This window comes from Pipra filicauda, unplaced genomic scaffold (assembly GCF_003945595.2).
Source record: "Pipra filicauda isolate LSUMZ 115617 unplaced genomic scaffold, ASM394559v2 scaffold26_size5592650_pilon, whole genome shotgun sequence".
Lineage (NCBI taxonomy): Eukaryota > Metazoa > Chordata > Aves > Passeriformes > Pipridae > Pipra > Pipra filicauda.
The window spans coordinates 4,121,253-4,146,899 of NW_024104387.1; the positions used below are offsets into that span (position 1 = coordinate 4,121,253).

Below are 25,647 nucleotides of genomic sequence, written 5' to 3' on the forward strand. Positions count from 1 at the left end.
CATAAGTCCACTTGCAAATGTGTGGGACTGCAGCCAGCTTCCTTCAAAGCAGAAGGCCCCCAAGGTACATTATTCTGAGGGAATGGATTGCACAGCCAGAGGACATGTAAGTGTGGACAGAAAAGCACTGAGACAACATTTTGATCAATACAGTTCTCCTAACAGGCCCTCTCAGAATAGCCTTCTCTCACACAGGAAACAGAGCCTGAGGAAAAGGACACAGAGCTCAGGAATCTTGAACAGCATTTTGCCATAGACGACTCCTGCGGCCACAGTCTGGCTGAGTCATTGTATCTCTCCTTCTCTCTAGCCAGACAGGGAAAGCAGCCCTTCTCTGCTAAACATGGCCATTGCAAGGTGCTCAGATAAAATGAGGAATATGAGGATTGAGGCTCATACCTTATCCAGGTTTAAACAGTGATGTACAAAAGCACAATCTATATAAAGCTTGCATTTAAAATCAGGCTTCTGTGTTCAACTGCAGGTGCTCAGAGAACAGAGGTTTACACTACTTAGAAGATGCCTTGTGCTGTCCCAGACCTATGCACAGGGACAGCACTGGGATTTAGCAAAAAACCTGATCTGTTTTAACAGTTGCAGACAGCCCAAAATGGAAGTGTTCAGTGGGTCAGGGCCTGTTTTCCGATGCTGTGGTGCCCTTGGTTTATTCTGGTATCACTCCATTTAAACAAACAGGTCATTAGCATGGACACAGTGTGAGCCAGACCCCAAACATTCAAGCTAATATTCAACCCTTTGCTTATTCCTCCATATGCTTCATACAACACATAGTTCAAATAAAAATTACACCTTGTGCAATTCTTGGACTCACTGGTTGGCTCTGAATTTCCTGCGTAGCAAAAGTTAAGAGAGACATCAATCCTGTTCTCACTTTCAGCAAGACCAAAGGATGACTCAGCTTTGTTGAGGTAAAATGCATTAATGGCAGCCAAGGGTTCATCCCAAACCACACTTGTCTGTCCTCATTAGCTTTTAGAGTCACTGATGAAGCAACAGGGCAGAGCTCTACAAACTTCTGCTTGGTGCCATTCAGTTACAGAAATTATGGGCAATTATGGCCTCTGTGAGGCCCATTAGGGATTAGAAAGGAATTGCATATGCCAGAAAGCCAAACTCTGCCCTGGCTTCCCTGGAGTGTCAAGAAAGCACCCCCACCTACCACAGCCCCTCTGTGCATGCCCAGGGCTGGTTTAGCTTTTAAGTACAGTGCCAACTATTTGTAAGGCCTCAAAAATCTGGAAACTTTTGAGCGCAGCAGCCGAATGAAGGATCTTGGGAACATCTCTCTTGACTCTTGGGCCGTGTACTTGAAGTAGTTCTGTGGATGTGCCAACACGTCAAACAATGCTTTTATCAGCTTCTTGTCCTAGAAAAAGGAAAGCAGTATTACAGTGATTCCAGAGAGGAGTTAAGGTCAGTATTACCAAAGTTTAATGACTGTTTAACTCATAAAAGATTATGGGCATTTTACTTTTCAAGTACTAAGGCTTGGAAACTAGTGGAGCAAGGCTGACATTCAGGCCCCAGTGACATCAGTGGAGTTTCACATTAGCAGCACCAGGATTTCTTCCCTCCTCATACTTCCAAGAATTGCCATGGTTCCATTCATGTCTGCTCCACCACTTTGCCTTACCAGCACCAAGTGCTTCCCCAAGAAATTAAATGCCATGTTCCTCAGTCTGCTCCACCACTTCCTTCCAGCACAGTCTACTGAAAGGGCTATCATTGCCACAGATTTCCCTAGTAGGTCTGATCCACCTTTAATCCCCCTGGGCAAAGGGTCTCATATCCATTGCTCTGCACAATCAGGATCTGCTGATTGACCCCATTTCCCTGGAGCATACAAATCTAATGCACCAAGGAACAGACCTGATCAGAGCAGGAAGCAAACTCACTCTCACCAAATAACATCATTTTCAATCAAAACCAATATGCTTAGTGGAAGGAATGTACCTTAAGTATTTCTTGATGATTTTCAGATGCATAAAGTCTTCCATCCCGAACAATGTCTTCTATTAGTTCTTGGTAATCCTCTATGGGGAATGCACAAGAGAGTAATTTGCAGGTTCACTTCACTTACATACTCAATACTTCCCTTGGTTCCTCTGCCCCCAGAAGAACCAGTAGTACTTGGCCCTCATATTAGCAGTCAGAAATTATTCCAAATGCTTTTCTGTAAAGAAACTACAAATACTGTTTACAATGAGAACAGTGTACCATGCTGAGCTGCCCAGCATCAATCTGTCATAAGCAAAAGAAATCATAAAGCACTTAAGAATGTAGTGCACACTGTAACCACCAACTGCACTGCAGAAACGCATCTGTAAAAACCCACAACCTGCTATTGACTTTTTTCCACAGGAAAAGGGATAAAAAAAGGAGGTAGGGGAAGCTTTCCCCTGGAAAATTAAGTATCCACTGTTGATGAAACTCTGCAGACTGCAGCAAAGATGACTCCTCCATCATTAATCCAATGTGAACAGAACATACAATATCACTTCACTTATGCTGAAGTTTCACTTCTGATGATTCTGGCAAAGACAAGGTGAAAATCTTTCCCCTCAAGCTTTTTTTCAATATAGGTATTTTGCTATCTGATCACAAACGGTACCAGCAACACGATAAACCAGAGGCACTTGGGCTCTGCCTACTTCCTAACTGGGGGCACTATCGCCACCTGAAGCAACCCAGAACTGGGAAGGCACAAAAGTGCATAAAACTTAGATTCTAGTTCTGAGCTCTGCAATTTGCAGGCCAGAGCCCAAAACCCCAGATCTTTCTTTAGGTCTATGGAAGGCTGGAAATACAGTGGCACTTAAGACTACAGTGCAATGCAGAATTTCTTTAACTAGCTTTAAATGAAAACAGCTACTGGGAGCAACTCACAGTGACACTGCTGAGAGCACTGGGCTACCCTGCTGCTTGGGGAGTGGAGTTCTGCACTGCTGCAGCTGCTCTGGTCCACGTAGGCTCAGCTGCTCACACCCACTTACCATCATACGTTACATAAGGAACTTGGAATCCTTTGGCACTGTTCCCTTCATTTGACTTGAACTGGATCCACAATTTCTTAGACCTAGAAGTGAAAGCTATAGGGCGTTCGTAGGTTTGACAGGTCTCGTACGTGGTCACTGAGTTGGAAGAAGCTTTCAAAGGAAACACACAATAGGCAGTTATCTGACAGTGCTTCACACTAGCAAACAATTAGAAAATAGGTTACACTACCATGACAAAAATGCTTGCTGGTGGTAAGAAAAGTCCTCAAAATGTGGCAGGCCATCAGTGGATGGCAGGCCATCAATGAGTGACTTCTTGGTCAAGGAATATTTTCCCTTTTCCTAAAAGAAACAGCCTACTGTTTGAAGGGCATGACTACACTAGAAACTGAAGCTGTTTATTCACACATCAGGCACCTTCAGGGGATTAGCAAGCATCTCCTCTTTCCTAATCTAGTCTAGAACTAGGCTCAGCATAGTACATGGTTAGTTAGCTTGAACCATCTACCCATTCTTAACAACTTCTCAGAGTTCACTGACACATCATAGCCTTGCACCCTTGTTTCACCCAAACCTATGGAGCAGCATTATCAAACAGGACTTCTCAATTTGCCATTTAAAGAAATTTCAACCGTTAAGAAGAGGCCAGCCAGGTTACATTTAGTTTATGTAAACAGAAATGCATGTGAGAAAACAATGTTGCCTGTGTTGTAGATATTTCAGACTTACAACTCTTTCTCATCACCAGGTAATCTCCACACTCATCTTCTATTGGTAGAAATATTTCTGGAACCACAATCAGAATACGGCGCTTTGGCGGTGGGTTAATGTTCCAAGTGCACTCAGTGTTTGCAGGATAGTCCCCAGGATAGTTTGGTGATTCAATATATCCAGTGTAATCTCCCAGCTCACCTCCACACTGCCTGTCTGAAAAAGCAACATGGTATGCAAGACAAGGAAAAGTGAGAGCATCCCACAGCTCCTCTGCAGTCACTGTCAGGAACAGTACACGGGTGACAGACAGGCACACTTTTCTGTTTGCAGCTGGAGCAGGTACAGTTGTCTTTGCCAGCTTCTCTTCACACTGCTGCCTGCTTCTGCCTGACTGTTTTAATCAATGTTGAGATATAAAAACACAGATTAGTCCCTGTTAATACAGCAGGTGCTATGGACAAAGCCATAGCCAAGCAGCAAGGCAAGGCAGTTGTAAGAGGGTACAGCAGTGGTAAAACAAGGATGCTCCACTTGCTTGTACCGGGCAGAACTTTTATACAAGTACCAGCTGAGGTCAAACTGGAGCCTGACATGCTCTGTTCAGTCACCATATCTGCAGCAGCACAGAAGAGGGAGTACAGCAGGCCCTTTCTCTGCACAGATCAGCATTGCTGGCAGTAACAGAGGGTAAACCCCACTGCAGATTGCTTTGCCAGTGCTCCCCAACTCTGTGCAGCAACAAGGGTTTGGGCACTACAGCCCTGTAAGAGTGATGTGTGGCTGTGACATGGACAGGGAACAGATTCTATAAGTGAGAGACATGCAGTCTCCAGAAAAACATTTCTGTGTAGGTATGTGTGCATATGTCTGTGTGTATATAAGTGTCTCCAGAGGTGGTTCTGAGCAGTCACCTCTCTGCCCTCTATTTTCCCTCTTTAATTTACCCTCAGCTTCCCACACTACAGCTACCATAAATCTAGAACAGTGGTTCTATTTGTAGTTGCCTTTTTCAAAGGCTGTTATTAAGAAGAAATGGTTACTAGAGCTGTTAAGTTTTGTGAGCCCGCTCCTTATTCCTTTTAATAGGAGGGGGAAAAAAATCAGGGTACCAAGAACACAAACTCTGTTATATGAGGGGAGAAAAGATTTAATAGCGAGATCCTAAGCAATCCAGCACCAGCAGGCAAGACACAAGCATCACTTACCATACAAGAATGATGGAATCAGTCTGCGGAAATGGTCTCTCATAGACCTCAGTAAGTCATGTAGGGTGAAATGCAGGCAGGTAGCAAAAGAGGAGCAACACCTCTGCCTTCTCTCCAAGCTCCCTAGAGCAACGCTAAGTTCTGCCCTTAGGGCCACTCTGAACATTAATGGTAAGAGATCATCAAAACCATCTTCCTATACTTACTTTTGCACTGTGTTATGTTTGTTGACCCATCAAAATCAGTAGTGGTGTTTCCAGGGCATGCAATGCAGTAATTTTGTCCAAACTCAGGCTGGTATGTCCCAACTGCGCAGCGAATACACCGATGAGTTGTGGTATTATAAAAATGGCCAGGTGAACACTGAACTGGACAGTAATTAAATATGCATCACGGTTAAAAGAGTGGCAGTAGCATAAAATATGACTTTATAGATTTATATATGACCTAGTACAATTTCAGCAACTGAAATGCCATATTCATAAACAATGAGGGTAACAAAGCAGAGGTAATTGAACAAATTTCAGTTTATCAGCTCATTTTGTGCAAGTTTAGAATTCCCAAATGCAACACAATAGAGTAGTTCTGTGTGAAAGCAGCAATAAAAGACATGGGGGAGTGAATATAACCACCATGATTTTGTAAGAAGGACACCAAGTAGAATAGCGTGTTACCAAATGGTTTAGCCACAGGCATTTGACTTGGAAGACAGACTATCAGTAGAAAATACTAACTAAACCTTTCTTCCCTGCCTGCTCATGCCAGGCAGCATGGGCACTGCTGCTGCATCTTGGACAGCCCTGAGAGCAGCTCAGCCCAAGCAGAGGTGAGAGATGCTGGTCCTCTACAAGGGGCACGTTGTATCAATATTAGTGACTAAATTGGTATATTGTCACCTTCTCTTATGATCACACCTTGTCCTTCAATAACAGACCATGACTCAGGGTACAGTCACTTCCACCAGCTCTGCTGCTGCTTCATTTCATCACATCACAAAGTCATCATGTTAGCAAGACACATGAGCTGTACCCCTCACAGGGCTTGCTGAGAGCACCTCCTGCATCACCAAAGCGAGGCCCCATTCCAACACACCAGCTCTTCCATAAACACAACAGATTTTATGGAAGTTTTAGATGAGAGATAGACAGACGTAGGGGGGAAATACTTTCTAGCAGACTTGCAAATTTTTTCCTAGTTCCCTGCATGCAGACAGGAAGATTTCCTCCTCTTACTGAAATCTGAGAATACAGGACTCTAAACACCTTTGTTTACATCTCTAATTTGCAGATTTTGATTTGATTTTGCCTAGCTATTCTGCACCTATGCCCATCATCAACTGTATTGAAACTTAAAGCAGTCAGGAGCATCAGCCATATGTTATCTTTGCTCTTAATTCCTTCACTACCTTTCTTCTTTTTTCTCATGGGGTTCAAAAAAAAAAATTTTCCTATTCCTTTTACCTCATTTGGCAAGTTTATCTCTCTCAGCTCAACATCAAAATAATTTACTATCTACTATCAAATGTAGTTTTCTGTGCTGCACACTCCCTTTTTTCTATTCTTTTTAAGCTCTGCTTACTCCTAAATAATTCTAGTCTTGTTGAGCTTTACAAGCTAGCTCAGCCTGGAATCCTTCCCTACGTGCTGCCCCAATCCAAATGCTTCAGATACAAGTTCCAAATAGTTCTTGCATCTGTGATTCTGTGTCTCATGTGGCCTCTTCCACATGCAAATCCCTGAGCTCTTCATTCCAGTTAATAGAAAAAATTCCTTTAATCTCCACTCCAATTTGAAAACTGAACCTCATTTATAGGCTTGATTTTGTTTATGTTAAAATAAAACTGAAATCACTTCCTCTTATCTTGATCCAAAGTTTTTAATGTGTTCTTTTAGTACTTCAATTTTTCAGAATTAAGTATGAAACAACTCCGTTAGTGGATTTAGTGATTCTTCACTGAAGAAATCTTAGATATCACACTATTACCAGTAACATTAATTCTTTAACAATACTGCAAAATTCTTATAATATGTTGCAATTCTCAATAGTAAACATATCTTAACTGACACTAGACAGATCTCTTAATGCAAACCACTACCAAATGTTTGCATCAGGACCTTATTTCCATACCTTATTTTCACTCTGTAGCAGTGGATTTTCTAATAAGACTTTTTCCTCAGGTGATTTTTATAAGCAATTTTCTTTTACCCATTCTTTAGGACATTGAGCAAACCGTTATACTGATTAACATTTCATCTCTCTCCACAGACACATATATTTATCATCATTTTCAAAGACAATTTTATAGCTGCCTTTCAGCCTTTTAAATTTTAGATACTAAAGATGCTAACAAAATTCCATCATTTTTAAAGATATGATCCCCATTTGATTTTCAGTCCTGTGATAAAACTTTGGGAGCTGATCGCATGTCAGCTCCACTGTGATCAAATTTAGAGGGCTGTCTGAGGTGCCACAGGGTTAAGCTGAATGCTCATTTTTTAGTTTTAGCCCAAGGAACACAAGCCAGTTTCCCATTATAAACATGAAGAAAATATTTTCTTCCTTATCCACCACGACTGAAATTGCCTCCTTTACATTTTCGTGTTGCTGCTGCACTTAAAACCCAAAAAGTCTCGAAACTTTTTCTTCTTTTTGTTCCTTTATATGACTCTTCACAGATCAACAGCTTCACTGATCAGCTTAGGTAGATCTCCCAACCCCTACTAAGGTCTTGTGTAAAAATCAGTTACAGAAAGAACTGAGGCTTTACTGAGTTTCCTTGAAGCCAGGCCAGGCCAACCAGCTCTGAGACTGATGGAAGGACTGATCCTTGAAAGGAGAAAGACTCTTCTCTTAATGCCCTGCTTGAAGCATTGCCAGTTACTTTTGCCTCAGAGTAACACAGTTCATCAAATAAATCTCGACCTTACCTTTGGCCTCACAGTCCTGAAACAAAGATGCACTGCTATGTCTTGTTGTCAGACCTCCTCCGCAGGGAAAGCAGGATACTCTCCCAGCTTCAGGCTGGTATGTCCCAAGGGGGCACGGCAGACACGGTTTGAAGCCATCAGGAGAATGTTCACCTGGGGAACACTGATCTAGAAGAGGAAGGACACACTTGCTTCAACTCGTACATTATAGATGAAGGCATGTTACTGAGCCTGCACAGGACCTGAAACCTCACGGTGAAACTGCTCTCCTCCTTCCTTGGGAAGTGGGAACCAGGGTTTCAGAACTGAACACAAGCAACAGCGTTAACAGAACTCAATACATCCAATGTACAGCGTCAGACAGAAACAGACACTGGTAACCTTTGGTGCTAGTGAGCTCTTCTGTGAGCTGGAATGGATTTCATGCTTTGTTGCAAGGCCACACTGGACATTCGGCCCATCCAGTGCTTTCTGCTCATCTGCACAGTGCAATTGTATACTGACTATTCCCTCTTTCTAGCTAAAGAGCTCTTGGACTCCTCTCAAGTGAAATAATTTAGTACTGAACCTAAGAGGCCAAAAATGTACTTCCAGATCTCTATAAGTATTTTAATCTTAATGTTATTGAATATTCATACTTCATAACCATTAGCATTACTAGATTGTGGTGTGAACCTCGAGCACCACAAGTAATGGGGTAAATTCATTAAACTAAACATTATGCATGCCTCAAAGACTTTTAAAGTAGAAATATTCTTGCCATTCCTCTGATACTCGATCTTAGATAATTATCTGTGCACTGGATTGTTGTGTTCTGTGTGGTACATGGAGAAGGCTAAATCTGACTGATTTTACTTAAAACACACACCTCAATATTATCTAACAAGCCCAGCAATATTTATAAGTATCTTTGAAAAGTTCTGGTTTTCAAACTTTTCACAAAAGAACTGGCTTTCAGTGCCAGTATTTAATAATTACCCTGCTCTGGAAAGGCACAAAACACTGTTGCAGTTGTTCAGCTGTGCTGAAAAATTCTGTCCTTTTAAGACCTGTTACGATAATAAACTGTTAGTTTTAGTTTATAGCTCCAATAAATCACTCAGTGAATAGCTGTTTTGTTAGGAAGTTAAATTGGCCTTGGCTTCATTTCAGGATATATGACTAACAACAAGCAGGGCATTAACTACCGGTCATGATCAATGATGAAGAGTTTTGTTTATGGCTGATACACTGCGTGGAAGAGTCAGCGTTCCTCTTTAGCTTAAAAATAAAGTACAGCAGGTTAAGCAATGCTCTGTAGCTTATCAATGAAAGCTTTTGAGGAAGTCTTAGCTCTTAGTTCTAACTATTTCCACCACACATCACTTCTGCCCTCATAAGGACACACATTCATTTGCTCCCACACTTTTCAAGCCTTTCTCCATTTTATAAACATTCCTACAGAACACTCATCTCTGTACACTTTGTGCACTTCAACAAACATGAATGAATTAAGGCTTTCATTGCAGCACTCCTAATAAGGTAAGGAAAGAGCACTATTTACAATTCCACGACAAGGAAAGACAATCAAGGTTAGTAAAGGTGATTTTGAGAAGTGGCTACTGACTTCAGAAAGCCTGGAGCAATGGAAAGACCAGTGCATATCTGCTTCCCTCAAAAAACTCCACAGGTCTATGAGAAATCCATGCTCTGAGTGGCCTCACTAGAAACTATCTGCTCTCTGCTATCTCCCCTTAGCCTGTCCTTTTACATTCATTTTAATCACATGTCAAGTTTGGAGTGGTTTGGGGTTTTTCTTTTACACTTGGGAAAGGGAGTATCTCCGTTCTGTGTTTTGAACAGAATGTTACTTTACATTGACCATACAAATTCAACATTAGAACTGTACTTCAGGTTTCCTGAACTTGCTCAAAGTCCAGCATAACAGTAGGACAGCTATCAGAACTCAAAGAAAACCTGTCCCAGGCAGGAATCAAACCCACTACTTATGTGGAAATGTTACATTTGAGAACTTATCCCATCAGATCTCTCTTGACAACTTTATTATCTGCAGCTTACTTGCCTTGACACCACATGTAAAATTGTAGAGTTCCCCGTGGAACAAAACTGAGTTAATCTAAATCTTCCAGGATTATTTAGCAAAGTGCCTACTTTCTGAAAATTTGCATTGAGGAAGCAAACTTAAGAAGATCTCCTCAGACATCACTGAGATCCTCCAAATGGGGCATCCTTAGATGCACTGCATGACTGAACTCTGAGAGGAAGAGAAAGATGGGACAGAAGCATCCAGTGGTCTGTTTCTGTGCCTTACCTCCACACTGAGACACACTGTGAGTTCCAGCTAATTTTTGGGTTCCAGGATTCTGAGAACTGGGGCAAGAGTAACAAGTTATTTGTCCTTCCTCATCCTTGTTAAGTTTTACTGGGGCATAAACCACACAACTTTCTCATTCCCCATCATAGTACGTTCACATACATCAACTAACAACAAGAAGGAAAATATCAGATCTAACATCTAACACTAACATTTTGTGTCTGTGGGTTCAAACCCAAATTAGGTTGCCAGCTGCTGGATTGCTAGAGAAAGAGCAAGGTGATAGAAAGACTATGGTCATACAAGTATTAGATCTGGTCAACTGCAATGTAGCAGTTTCTGTGCACTGAGAGAAGGCTGACATTAATCTGAGATCAATTAAGCTGTTCTGGAGCTACATTCCAAGTGCTTCAGGCCCCATTTCCCACTTGCACTAACTGTTCCAGGGATGCATAGTGGCAGGTCAGCAGGATGGTGGGCTATGCCTGTGACAATCCCCACAGAAGAAACACAGGGCTGAGACAGTGAAACACAGGAACTGTATAAAATCAGTATGGGCCAAAACAAAACTTTTCAATTAGATCTGAACCAACCAAATCAAATATGTTCTTTTGATTTTCCTAAAAGGTGTCAACAACACAAAGAAAACTGTGTTAAAAAAAAATAAAAGGCTAACTAGCCACCACCACCACTGTAATAGGGTGTTCAAAACCAGCTGAAAAAGCTGTGTACAGTGTGGTGGTTACAGCCATGCACTAGCTTGCAGAGAGAAAAGGATCAAGTAGGAGGACACAGGACAGGCTGCCCCAACTTTAAAGGCCATGTAACATCTCCTCAGCTCTTTCAGTACGAACTGCAGATTAAAATGAAGAATATCTGCTTGGGCAACAGCATCTTGCTGGAGAAGAAACAGGCTGAGAGAGGACCCCAGCTGGATGAGCAACAGGCTTGCTCTGTGTGCCTACATGGTTTGGGATCACAGGACACCACCACCCCAGCTGGCCACCCTCTGCCCCAAAATCACTGCTTATCACTATCAGAGCCCCAGTGTGTGGAGGGGCCTTCCAAGACAGAGCAGATGAGGGGAACACTAATTGCTTTTACATTAGGGGTGACTGGCTTATGAAGCAGCATATCTTTCTTCTGAGACACACCAAACACTTCAGGCTTTGATAGATCCTATGTGTATATGAGAAAAGAGGTTAATACACCCAGATACAGATTTAGCTATTTACAGTCTAACAAATATTCATTATTCAATGCAAATATTAGAATTACTCCAAGTGATGTCCAAGTTTTAATGCCTCAGGCTCTCAAATATATCAGTTTCTTCACATGACCACATCAAGCCAAACTTTTCAGAGTGGTAAAAGTGTCCAGACAATTTGATCCACAAACACATTCTCTGTAAAATACTCCAAGTTCTTCCTCATGTTCCACCTAGAAATGTTTCAAATAAAGGCCACTCATCTAGTAACACTGGAGTACAGAGCAGGGGTCATGTGGAAAGCCTGTTTAGAAGCTCACAGCATTCACCAGGGCCCAATTTAGCATAACAAATAGATTTAGTGTTAGATTCAATTATAGTAACATTAATTATAGGGCCATTATTTCAACACAGAAATAATCTCCCAGAAATCCATAGGACTGTGCATAAAGCTAGGATGAACCTTCTCTTAAAAAAAAACAAAAACCACAAACAAAACAAAACAAACAAAAAACCCCCCACAAAAAAAATCCACAAGAAACACCTCTAAGAAGTTTGACCTTTACTGACATCTGTTTAAATGAAACAAAAAAGAAGTTTATGAGCTTCATTTCACAAAACTGCACGGTCCCACCCGACACATGGGAAATACCCAGTCAAAACTAGATCTGAAGATTTGCAAATAATGACATTAAAACACAATTCCACTGGCTGGCTTTGCTCTTTTTTCAGAAACCTGATTGTTTTTCTCCAAATGAACAAAATAACCAATTGCCTCCAGTAGACTTCATTTCTGCAGCCACTGTCTTTGTTTATCTTCAATACCCATTAAAAACCTGGTCTAGAGTCTCACGCAGCTGTTTTAAAGAAAAAAAAAAGTGAAAGGTTTTCTGATGCAAAAACAAGAAGAAAAGGAGGGGGGGAAGAGAGGGGCCCACAGGGAACCAGGATTAACAGTTACAAAGACATTTAAAGGCTCTTCCCCTCTTTTCAACACATTAGCCTTTGAGCATTTGCTCCTATAGACAAATGCTGTAGTATCTCAGAGGCTGAGAAGGTGAACCTCATAAAGGAGGTCATGATCCACCAATTCACCATTTTCTTAAGAATGATGCCTTGACTTTATAAGGAAAATCACCAAAAAGGGATGCAAATTGATTCTGAAGCGGCATCCTTTAAGTTATTGTGTTTTAGCAGTTCACACATTTAGTTCACATGAGAGGGTTATGCATCCTGAGGATTTATGCCTTAAATCTATAACTGTCAGAGCAGGCAGGTTAGCAGAAAAATAGCATCCTTTCTCCCCATTTGATAGTTCATTTTTTCTTGTTGGATTTTCAAAAAATTCTAAAAAAAAAAAAAAAAAAAAAGAAAGGCAGCACGGTTCTCTGCTGTGTAACATGACTATTAATTATAATAAGTGCAAAGGAAGGCAGCATTTTGCTTTTCTATTTAAATCTCCCTCTCATACTTTTACAATACCAGTACCATACCACATCTAAACTTCGAAATGTCACTTTGGATGATAAGTTAATATTTTATTTGCAGGGGGCAAAACTGCTGAATGCTGAGCAAGGAGAAGCATTGACACCTCCCATGCAAGATGAAGCTGCTCATGGTTTACATCAGAGCAGTGCCTATGCCAGTGCTGCCCATGCTTGCTCTTCTCTGAAGTGACAGTTCTTTGGAAGAACCCACTTTGCAGCTACTGTGGAGCAAGGACATGCTCACATGTCCTTTTATGCAGCATTTTCAGGAAATGGTAATTCTCATTGCCTCTTTCCATCTCTCAAAGCACTGGCGTGTCTAACACGAAAAAAAAATCAAATGGAACAGGCAAGGTGTACTTTCAACTCCATAGGATCAGAGTTTTAAGCAACAGAAAAGCAGCTAAATTGCTTGTTGTTTCTTCCTCAGTGGAAAGTCCCTGAGGGCAAAAGGATCCCAACAGATATGAACTTATTATCTTCCAATATGGAGGGTTTTGGTAAACCAGTTTCTGATAAAGAATTGTTAGTATTTAAACAGCTGGTCCTTTGGCTGTTAAGTCTGTCTAAAGTCTAGCTCATACTAGAGAATGGATACTTGTAGCCAGGCTAGTGAGTGAAACTGCATTCTCCCCAAGACAAATCTCATCTCAAGGAAGCATGTAGTGTTTCCAGCATCCTCAGATAGTTCACATGCAGTCTTGAAGCACTGTCATTCAAATATGCATTTCTTTACCTGAAAATTTACTTCAGTGTGGAAAGATCATACTTCTCCTATGAGAATCCAGTTCTCTGGGAAGGTTGATGAAAGTTCTATATTGCTATATGCTTTTCCTGTGATACCCATTATTAGAGACCTACCACTGGTTGCTCCTTGGAAGCACAGGACTTCATGGAATTAATCAACTTTAATTAATCAATGCTGAATACAATTACTTATTGACACAGAACTCGCACATAAGGCAGACAAATGCAACACTTGACCCTCTAAAGCACTAGGAAATCCCAAACAGAACCATACATTGAACAGCAAACTTGAAATAAAATACACTATGCCTGTAATCAGCAGTGAATTCCCTTTTACCATCAGTAACTGTTTAAAGAACAGCAGACACACATGCACAACCATCCAGCACATTAAGAGTGATAAAATACCTTGGAAATCACATCTAATCTGCTCCTGGCGCATTTCTAAAGCTTTCCTTCTGTGCTGTGCCCTGCCACAGACAGTGGGAATTAAGACAAGAAAATCAGGAATAGTACTACCTCTCCAGAAGCGTGAAACCAAATGAAGTTTAGTTTGCTGCTGCAACTGCAGGCCAGTTATCCTACACAAAAGCTGTCAGAGCAGGTGCTGGAATTTCCCTCTTACACTGCTCAAATATAAATAATGTTTCAGACAGTGCTGTGCCAGGATAAGTCTACCACAGGAAGAACACCAGCACTAGACTGTCTGAATAAATAAATAAACCTTATCTAACCTAGCCGTACTCCCAAGTATTTGAAAACGGTGAACTAAAACCCGCATTTTACTCATTAACTGCATCACAGAAGACTTGTAAGTCCCTGTGACTTACTTTGTTCCCTCACTGCTTCCTGCTCCTCCAGCCAGACTGAGCAAAATCTCTTTGCCAAAGTCTTCTGCCTGTCTAGAGACTACATCCACCACCTGCACTGAATCCATCTGCTGACCTAGTATCTCTTGCTGTATAGTCCCTTTCTCCCCAGAACCATCAGCATATCTAGGTAAGCAGGGCCTCAGTCCTGTCCTGAAGTTCTCAAGCAGCTCTGCAAAACAATCAGATCAAAATAAAAAACCCCACCCTGACTCTTCCACACACGTCCCCGAGCAAGCTTCTTCCCCTTCTACACACTGTTCCTACTCCATTCTCTTCTCCCCAGTCTGTTTCTCAGCTCATTCTGACTGGCAGCCCAAGCAGCAGCACCAGCCCCCAGTCCTGCCCTGACCATACAGCCTGGGACAATCAGCTTTTTCTAAGGAAATGAGGCGTACGTAACAATACAGCCTCTGTGGGGACTTTTGTGTCCTCTCAGCAACTAGTGAACCGTCTGTCCAGCTCCCAGCAATCTGACAAGTGATGCAGAGAAGTTTGAAAGGCACTAATTTTCTGTACATTTAACATAAATAAGCAGGGAACATGCAAGTGGAAGGAGAGAAAACTTCTCAGCACCCCTGCAAGTGAAAGGCTGTAGTGCAAACTCCATCTCCTGTTTGATCACAGCAAATATACCCAAGGATATGGTCTGAATACTTCAGCTGAAGAAAGGAAGATGATTTAGTGATTGCACCTTGTTTGGCATGAACAAATCGAACCATAAAGCACAAGACCCACAGAGGATCTTACACTCATTTCACTGCTCAGAGCAGCACCTCTTAAGATATCCAGAGCAAACTGTGGCACCAATTCAGCAACAGAAGAGGCCCAACTTTTGCAAGCTGTTCTTTAAAACATTTGTCTTCATATGCTCAGTGACTCTGCTTTAACCATAATCAGGCTATTGTGCTCACCACACCAGTTTTCCAGGCAGGCATTCCCCAAAAGCTTCCTTTCTCTCTAAAGGCACAGAAATGCTACGTATGCTTCTCACTTGTACTGAGACATTAAACTGGTTCTGCAGCTACCTAAAAAAAATTGTGTTTCTTTGGTGTTCCAACTTCTATTTGTAACTCACATTGCCTTCTCTACCTGCAGTATTTTTAGCTTACTCATTGCTGTTTTTTCCAGATGAAAACACAAACTTCTTCAGTCATACTGTGTTCTGTACAATGGACTGAGACAGATTTTTTCAAAGTCTCCCTCCAGCATCCAACACAATAGCTTGAAAACACCCACATAAACTCATCTTGGTGAACTTTCCAAAGTTTTTCAGACTTACTGCAATGTTACAAGAAAAAAAAAAAAAATGGAAAAGAAAACTTCCAGCTTTTTCCGACAGAATTCCTGATTAATTCCCTGCTTGCTTGCACAGATGTTTTAAACAATTTTTCTGTTCTACAAATCCAAGTTTTTCTAGAGTGAGCAAAACTGGATTGGAAAATCTATTCTTAGGCCAAATGTGTTGCTGCTGGAAGACGTACTAATTCAATCTGACAAGCATTTTAAAGGCTTGCTGATCGACAATCCACCTACATGCTGCCTACCCCATGCAGCCTGAATTAGCTGTCATGGTTGTTAGCCCCTGTTAAGACGTAACATCTGACCCCTCTCCTTAACTTTTGTGCTTTGGAAGCATTTATTATGGACAGCATTATGGTGGTGCCCTCCAGTGCCATGATAATTAAGACTTTTCTCAGTACTGGCCTATAAAACCCCTATTCCCCATGAATTTATAACTCAGTCATGAAGATTCTCTGGGGCTCAGAGCTTAAGGGGCAAAGCCAACGGGAATGTATCAAATTCTGCACAGCCTTTTCTTTGGGACAAGGGAGAGATGAAACGTGCACAAGTTCAGAAACACAGTGTTACACTGAATATTAAATGTAGTCTTAAAAATAACACTGGTGATGTCAAGGCCACTGGTGCCTGACTTTATTCCCACGATTTCTACCTTTGAGCTTATTGCAGGCTGTACATCAGCTATAACAAGGTGCAATGCACTGAACCCTTATTCTACTCTGTAACACAGCAATTGCCAACAATAAACACATAGAGAGACATCTCAGTAGCACTAACAGTAACCTCTTCTTCACACACAGCCCTCCTCTCTCCTGGACGAGCATCCCATGATCCCTCCAAGCTCACCACACCTGAGCAAAACAGTAAAATGCAAGTGGAGGGTTTGTTCCTAATTCACACATAACTTACCACATCTGTTACCCAGATGCATCTGTCCCACACCACAGGACTGCTGTGGCTCTGAGGGCCTGAGAGACTTTCTGGCCACTTCGTGGTCCATGCCAGAGACACGGATGCGGAACTGGTCCCTGCTGACTGTTTTCCGCAAGGTTCGAATGGTTTTGCGGAACCTCTTTTCAGTCTTCTTCCGAGCACAGCGCACATCACATGTGTCTGAAAAGCATCAAGGGTGAAAGCTGCTATAAGTGACCGTGCACAAAAAAACCCACCCAATCCAAAACACCAACTAGTGCAAATCACTGAGAAATCACTTCTGTGCACAAGTCTGAAATCCTTAAGGACTACACCACGAGGCTGGAAGAAAATTAATCAGACTGCAAGACTTCAATCCATGGGCAGACGTTTAATCTTTGAAACTATCCTCATCCGTCACTCTTTCCGAACCATTAATTTTCAAAACAGGAGATACTTTTTGTTACCATTTTGCATACAGATAGAAGTGAAAAAATACGGAAATTAAGGAGCAAACAGCAAGAAGCTTCAAACCGCACCTTGGATTATTTTCCAACCAACCTGTCACCTCCTTCCGGCTTGTTTCAAGCTCAAAGTCCGCAGTGATAACAATTTCTCTAGTCGCTGTCAGTCTACTGAGGGGTCCATGAACTTTCTTGCCAGAGCTGCATGTTAGGTTTACATAGTGGAAGCTCTCCATTACTGAATTATGTCTCTCTGTATGAACAAAATTAAAGGATGTAGAAGCTTGGCCGGCTATGTTACTGAACATTCACCAGTGCTCAGCAAATATGTCATCATGAAGAGTTAAAGAAGAGGAAACAAAGACCTCCACATGCCAGTAAATAAAGTTTGTCCAGTTTTTCTACTGGCACACCCTAACATAGAATTGTGACTCCTGTGCGCCTACAGATGTGCTGCCAGGCTGAGACTGGGGCACTGCAGCCCGACTGAATCATCACTAGGATGGGAGCTTGGCTGCAGTGCTCAAACCACATCCCCTGGGCTTTGCTACCAGGTTCTAAGGAATTGCCTTTGCACTATGCAAAGTATCTTAAAACCATGACACTGCCTGCGTCAGGCAGGCTACTCAAGGGAAGAAATTTTGTACACATATGAAGAATGTGAACAACACATTAGCTTATAATGGTGTTTAAATTAAGTAGTGGTTGGATACACAAGACATTTGGAGACCATTTTCATGGCTTCAATGAGGAAATAATATTTAGTTAAAGAAAACACCCAGAATAAGCTTTGGTTCTGGAGTACATAACTCTTCACTGAACATCTAGGGTAGTTTCTCACTGTTACTCTGCTGCGGACAAACAATCAGACACACCGATTCATCATATTGTTTAATGACTCCTTTTCCCAGCTCCATTTATTTGATTTCATTTTTTTATATGTACTTCTCCTCATTCTCTGCTCACTTTGTAAATTCGCAGACTGTACTTTCTGATTTGGAACAGATGGAAGAGCTGACCTCACTGTGTCCATCTAGGGCTGCTGAAGTATAAAAGGAAAACAAGGGAAAAGAAGAATAACCCTCTGACAATAGAGTCAGCATAAAAGGTCAGGAGATTCTTCAATGAGGCATCAGACAGTAAGAAGCAGGTGAGAAGGGACAGATAGAAAGATAAAAAGAAAAGGAAGAAAGTAAAAGAATGAAAAGAATTTGATTTTACTGAGAATTTATTACCAGCGTTACAACAAAAAAGGAGAAGGGCTTTCCTAGCAAGACTGCAGGGATGCCACAAGGCAGTCCTGTGATCTGAAATAACTACTGCAAGAATCATGGCTGGGAAGGACTGTGATTTCATGAGGTCAGCGAAGAGCAGAAAGCCTGTAGTCCTCTGTGCCTTGCTTATGGTGTACTTCATATCTGGAAAGCATTGATAACCCCTGAGCTACGGCTCTAACCTGCTTACCTGCATTTTTATTTTCATACCTGGTATCATCTGTTCCAGACCTTCTTGAAACATCTCAGTCTTTTTCAAACTACATTTTCCTTCATTTAATTTAAAGGTTACGCTTATCTTGATGGCTGAAGCATCTTCAGGAAGAAACAATGACATGTTATTTTAAAAAAAAGGAATAGAAAACATAGATAACCCTAATGTCACATCATCGTAATGATGACATCAAAAAATATGCTGATATAAAGTGAAAAAGTAGTCATCACAGAAAACCTAAAGAGATGCCATATCCCTCCTGCTGTGAAGCTGGTTCATAACTTCAATTGGAAGAAAACGCGGTGAATTTTATTTTAAAAAAGTAAAAAGAGAAGCAGAAGAAAAATGAGAACAAGTTCAGATCTGCTATTGGGTAAATCAAATAAGGTTTAGCTGCAATCAAAGGAGATACTCCAGACCAGTTCAGCAAATAGTTTATGTCAATATAGCACCTCTTATCTGTTTAGCTCTAAATGCTTTCTAAACTTTACCGTCCAACAGCTCATTCTAAACATATTGTATCTTACGAACACTGTCCAGTCTGGATAATTAAAAAGAGGCATGACACTCCTGGTCTGGCTGTTTATTTCACTAATGATCTTTTCCTCTTTCCTTATTTTTAAGTCTTAATTTGAGTGATGCTGATTGAAGCAGCACAAGGGGAATTTTTCTGCTGCAATCATGAACGACAATCATGAGGATGAGGAAATAAAAACAGACAGAGCATAACAGAGAGTGAAAATAGGAAGTCAACAGAAACACCTTTATTTCACAGTTATCACCGAAAATAAATCAGTCAAACCATGCAACAGTAAATGTTGTGATTACCCAGCCAGCTGGAAGCATTTGTATTTTGCTGCTTTTTCTTAAGCTGAGATGACCTGCCACAGGTGAGGGTGTAGGCATCTTGTGTTCCTAACAGACAGACCAGAGAGACAGAGAGTAAAGGCATAGGCACAGTGCACAGACTGAAGACTCCTGTAGTATGAAAGATATATTTAATTTGTTGATCGGTGTCATCATCATCCTCACCTTTTTTAACAATGTTGTTCATAAAATACTCTACATTAGAGCTTGTCTTTTTCTAAGCCATTTAAAAGGTTCAGGAAGAAAAACAGCATCTGTCCCACAAGCACCAGCTGAGTCCCCATGCCATGTCCTATGGGATGGAGGGGCTGCACAGGCAAAATCCCAGACCCCACGCAGGGCTGGAATGCCTTCGCCCCATTCAGCAGTGGCTCTCACAGCCAATTAAGGAATGGCCCAGGGAGCACGGAGAATTCTGCCCTGCCCTCCCCAGCTTCAAAAAGACAGTTGTCATGAGAAGGGAATCTGAGGGTAGAGTGGTTATAAAAGACAAGGAAAGAGGGGCTTTCCTGGGACACTGTCAGGGATGTAGCCCTTTATTATCTGTAGTGAAAGAGGAAAGATCCCTGCTGATTGTCTCCTTCTTGGGGCTTCCATGACACAGGATATTTGCCCCACTTACACTCTCTACAGAATCACATGCTTGTTTTTGTTAGTTTTGACTTACCAGAAAACACCTGGACATCCGGAGAGCAGCTTAAAAAGCATCTATCACTCCCACCACTCTTAATGCAGTGCAGCAATACCTTGGGTGACATATTATCAGGCAAGGGACCTTTTGTCTCTAAATAAGATAAAACAAATACTCACAGAATTAAAACATCTACCTACACCCTGCTAATAAATTGACAAGCAGCTGCTTTTGTAGCTGGTACCTGAGAGCACCCATGCAATTAATATGCTGCTTAGGCAGAAAATCAAAGCGAAATAACATCGCTGGCAGATGACATCACATAAGCAATTTCCTTTATCATGAGCGAACCTTCTCATGCAGAGAAACCAAAGGAAATAGAAGAATGAGCTAGACAAAAAGCACAGGAAAGAAAGCATCGAAATCCCTCAAAGTATCTCCTGTTTTTGGGGTTGGTTTTTCACTTGTTTTTATGAGTTTCAACATCATTACCATCATGCCTTGCTACAAAGCAAAGCAGAATACCAGGAACAATGACTCATACCACTTAACTGGACAGACCATCGGATTTGACTGTAACCATATGGCCATCACACACATCAGGAGTAGAAATGCATTCACTAGACACCTTACCAACACAATCCTTTTTGTTCCAGTGTAACTTGTAGTTAGAGTGACACAGGCATTCATAGTCTCCCTGCGTGTTCACACACAGCTGTTGGCAACCACCGTTGTTGATGCTACATTCATTAATATCTACAGAGGAAAGGTAAAAATAGTTACAAAAAGATACTCTTCCAAAAGTTGTGTATTCTAACTCCGCTAGGTAAACATGTACACAAACACTGCTTAGTAGAGTTTGAAAAAGACTTTAGGAATGCTATCTGGACACTCACCTTGAACTAGTTTGTCTTCCTGGAAATCCTTTGATAAATTTCAAAATAGACCAAATGTTGGTGGAAGGGAAATGTTAATTGTGTCCTCAAACCTCATAATTAAACAATATCCAGCCTCAGCAATATGATAGTAAATTAACTCCAGGAAAAGGAGGTCAAATCAAATATGCATTGTACTGTGTCTGCTTAATTCTTATTTCTAATTGGTAATAAAGACAGGCAACACAGACAAGATTCATACTCATCGATCCTCCAAAGTGCTCTGATAGATACAACTACTGTGGAACATGGTTTGACTCTGTGGGCAAACATTGTGTCACCATTGTCCCTTTTGGCCAATTATCCAATTTTAGGGCCTTGTCCCGCCCAATAAATGCCAACAGGAGGAGAAACCACTGGCAACACAACATACTGCCCTTGGTGCAAGCTTGCATGCTGATGCAGAATATACCATTCACTAGTGCTGTATCCCAGGGGTCAATACCAGGGCCATTACTATTTATCCTCTTGATTAAACCTGGATGATGGGACAAGAGTTCACCCTCAGTAAGTTTGCAGATGATACAAAACTGGGAGGAGTGGCTGATACACCAGATGGTTGTGCCACTATTCATAGGGACCTTGACTGGTTGGAAAATGGGTCAATAGCAATCTCATGAATTTCAACAATGGGAAATGCAAAGTTCTATGTCTTTGCTGCTCAGATCCACCTCGATGACTGCTTCACTTGTCTCCTGTAGCTCTATGGCAATTATACATAGACCTAGAAAGCTGTCATCAAGAAACCTGTCACAAGTCCCATAAAGTTTGTGCAACTGGGGGTACCTGCTTCTACATACAGTTTTCTTAATGCTAATAACAAGTTCTTGTCACTGCTCTCCCCAACCATTCGTTCCCCCTTACAGATATCCCTGTAGGTAGCAATTTGTTAGAAAACATTGTGAAACACATTACAAAACTGATCTGAATTCAGGGGGAAATATCCTAATTAACAGAACTTAGACAGCAGGGGTAGGAATGGGCAGCAGAGGAATAATGCAGAAAGAAGGGAACATCTTAAACTAGTATTGCTGCCTAAGATACTACAAAATCAGCCCAAATCTTTGCTTTTTCATGGACCTTTTGTCAGGATGTTGCATGCAATGGCAACCTGTTATCTCCAGTATTTATTGACCTCTTCCATGGAGGTCAAAAGGTGTATATGCAGTATCCCTACCAGCTTTGACAAAGCCTATGACTGCCAGTCAATGAAGGACTTACTACAGTATGAGGATTAACATCTTCTCCCCAGGAATAAGAAAAGGCCAATTAGCAGCCAACAGCAAAATTACTGTTCCTTTGCCTCACTGGTGGCCAAAAGAAATTGAATTAATGCAGAAGAATTAATGAGAACTAACTTCTTTTTGCAAGTAGAGCACATGAACAGTGTTATTCCTTATCCAGTCAAGTTCCCCTGTTCATCAGGATACAACACAGGGATGTTGTAGCCCTGTAATCTCCTTTGCAAAGGAGGCAAAGGAGAGTAGAGGCAGAGGGTAGAACAGAACAAGCATACAGAGATCTCTGAATTGTTCCAGTTGGTAAGGTCTTGTGAAGTCAGTAAAATCTTGCCAAGAGCTTATATAAACCAAATTTAATTCCATTTAGTGTCCCAGCTATTGTTAAGTAAAATCTGGAAATTTCTCACACAAATATTCACATTTGACATGCATCAAGGTTCTGTGAACATCCTTCTCTTTCCTTGAACTGTCTTTGTAGGAAAGACATAAAAGATTCAAGAGTATTAATCTTGGCCACTGTAAATCAGTGGCACTACATCAGCTAAATTCCAATCTACACCATGTGAGGATCTGACATATGCACAAAGGCAACCTGCAGAACCATAATTCTGGAAGTTATTCAGACCTTCCTGCTCTTTAAGGCCTTTTCCACTAACTTTTCATTGAAGGCAGTGACACTTCTGCATGTGAAAATTGTATCAAATTAGGGCTTTCATATCCAAATGCAAAACCTATCAGCTTGTCCTAATAGTAACATGGTGTGAAGGTAAAATCATTTGAGCAAAGAAAGAAATAAGCAGGATTATTTCCTGCTTTTGCTGTGTCTCATTATCCTGGCAGAGAGTAAAATTTACCCCACGGGCCTCCTGCATACACCTCAGCTTGCGTCTTGCGCAGACAACAACTAGACCTGTGGCAACAGCCCTCTATCAGCAATGGCCTGCGGTGCCTTTCCATAACTCACCTCCACAATGTGTGAAGCCATAGAGAGCATATCCTTTGTTGCAAGTACACTCAAAGGTGCCTGGGTGATTGATGCACGTGTGGTCGCACGTCCGCTCGAAGGAGCATTCATCAATGTCTGCAGGTTTTAAAGGGACGCATCAGTATCTTTCAGGCTGACAAGGCAGCCCTGATGAGCTAACGGAGTTGGACGCAGAGATGTGCAGATTTATGTAAACTAAGCAAATTCTTTGAAAGCAAATAATGTAACATAACGAAATGACAACTTTTAAAAGAGCACTTAGCTTGCCAAACAAGCTTTTTCTTGGCAAACGCAGAAACTGCTGTTACATTTTTAAAATTATGTTTAAAACAAATTATTTCTCTTCTACGGGAGAAGAAAACTGCTGACAAAACTCTTATTTCATTTAGAAAAGAATTCTACAAATGAAAGTATTGCCTTTGTTTTTTTCTCCCTAAATAAAAACGAAGGCCACAACTTTAACTCCATGTGAACATACAGTGTCTGATTTAAGCCTGCTGAAAATCACCATTTTCTCCAAGAATGAACATTTATTACACCATCGAAAGAACCTAAAATTTCTGTGCTAATACATTATGCATGCCACGTAAGAATGCTGCAAGACACAAAAACTTGCACATCAACTTCACTGACACATTTCATCAATCTCGTTTCTTGAGCTTTGGTATGCTTCAAGGTATCACTTCTGAAACAGTCTAGGGAAGGTTAGAGAAGTGACAGGGACAAAAGGGAGATGCAAGTCTTTAAAATACATTTATAAACAAATTACATCTAAAAAAACCCCACAAAATATCTTGAAAATATGATATTTATATAGTAAGTTTGCTCCATATAAGTAGCTGTCCTTTGTCTGATTTATAAAGGATAAGAATACACCAAAAATGCAGGTGAAAAGTACCTTCTGATAATCAGTTCAGCTTTCTGCAATTAATCATTAATGTCAGATAGTTGCCTAGGAAATGGCATAATTCACCATTTGGCTGATTGACATTATATTGTTTCACACTGTAGCTTTTCCACAAAAACAGAGCATTTTGATATTTAAATTTTCATGCATTTAAGCAGCTTAAACAGGATTGCTAACTCTATATGTACAAACCATTATACAGCAAAGCAAATATGCTGTGCAAATCTCACAGGAGAAATCCATGTTATCTTCAAAATCAAATGTTCTATGATGTTTTAGAGAACAGTGTTTCCAGTCTGTCTCCAGGCCTATAATTTCATAGATCATGATATATTTTTCCTTTAATAATGAACTCATGGCAACAAAATGTCCTATTAAGAAAAAATAATTTCACTGCAATGGTGAATCAGTCAGTAAGATGGACAGGGGGATACTGTCTAATTTTCCCTGTAAATTATTTTAAGATCATTAAGGCAGGGGGAAGTATTAACCTCACAAAAAGCTTTTTAATATGATGCTGTCTCTGTCACTTCCTGATAATAGCTCACTGTGCCATTAAACATATCTCCTACAATAGTATCAAGCCAACTGTACTAACTCAACAGCTGTTTCAGAAGAAAAAATATCCAACACTGAGGAATGGAAATTCTGGAGTCCATTATCACCTCATCATTGTAGTAGATGTCCAAGCCACGCTGATTTGTCCTACTTTTGTTCTACTATTGTCTCTCCAGTGCACATACCTTGACAAGACTTCTCATCTGTTAATAATTTAAATCCTTTTCTGCAGCTGCAATCAAAACTGCCAACAGTGTTTTTACAGAAATGATCACAGCCTCCATTATTGGACTGGCATTCATCAATATCTGTAACAAAAAAAGCACTTCAACAAATAAACATAGTGCACTCAACATACTTCCACTGCCAGACCAAGAAAACAGTCTCATCCAGTTGGTTAGAGGAGCCCAGAAACAAAATCCAGTGAGAGTACCACAAAAGGAAGATCAGGTCCAGCTCTTAAGAAGGATCTGGCCCATTCAGTCCCAGGACAGTGTTATTTCTTCTCATTTAACATACTGCTGTCAGTTACATTTGGGTATATGTATTCATAAAAGACCATTTCCCTAAGTTCTGTTTGGAAGCACTTTGACTCCAACGCTCTCTAAAAGGTTTTAGCATTTTAAACATTCTCTCCATTTCCTCTCTGTGAGCCCAGCAGAAATCTCAGGCAGATTCCTGAGCTACCCCATCCTTTTCATGCCAATATTAGAATGAGGCCTTTATCTAATATTAATTGACTCATGCATGGGGATTTCATCATTTTTGCTTAGCAGAACAGTCTTAACATCTAATCGCTGGAAAATGTATTCTAATATCCTGTATATTCTAACAACTGTCCCTTTGCTCCTTGCCAGTACTCTCATTAGA

The 25,647-nt window shown here is 41.0% G+C and overlaps 1 protein-coding gene across 1 annotated transcript in view; it reads right to left on the reverse strand.

Annotated features, from left to right (window-relative positions):
* Positions 1–1,175: 1,175 nt before the first annotated feature.
* Positions 1,176–25,647, reverse strand: part of SCUBE2 (signal peptide, CUB domain and EGF like domain containing 2) — a 40,609-nt gene continuing 16,137 nt past the window's right edge. The window contains exons 9-22 of the mRNA XM_027737432.2: positions 24,963–25,085; positions 23,292–23,408; positions 20,785–20,907; positions 20,188–20,304; positions 19,482–19,568; positions 18,650–18,754; positions 17,263–17,418; positions 16,699–16,902; positions 7,864–8,031; positions 5,143–5,304; positions 3,747–3,944; positions 3,015–3,167; positions 1,975–2,054; positions 1,176–1,387 (exon numbers count right to left, since the gene is read on the reverse strand). Coding sequence (XP_027593233.2) covers positions 1,235–1,387; positions 1,975–2,054; positions 3,015–3,167; positions 3,747–3,944; positions 5,143–5,304; positions 7,864–8,031; positions 16,699–16,902; positions 17,263–17,418; positions 18,650–18,754; positions 19,482–19,568; positions 20,188–20,304; positions 20,785–20,907; positions 23,292–23,408; positions 24,963–25,085 — 1,946 coding nt within the window. The 3' untranslated portion in view covers positions 1,176–1,234. The remainder of the gene's footprint in view (positions 1,388–1,974; positions 2,055–3,014; positions 3,168–3,746; positions 3,945–5,142; positions 5,305–7,863; positions 8,032–16,698; positions 16,903–17,262; positions 17,419–18,649; positions 18,755–19,481; positions 19,569–20,187; positions 20,305–20,784; positions 20,908–23,291; positions 23,409–24,962; positions 25,086–25,647) is intronic.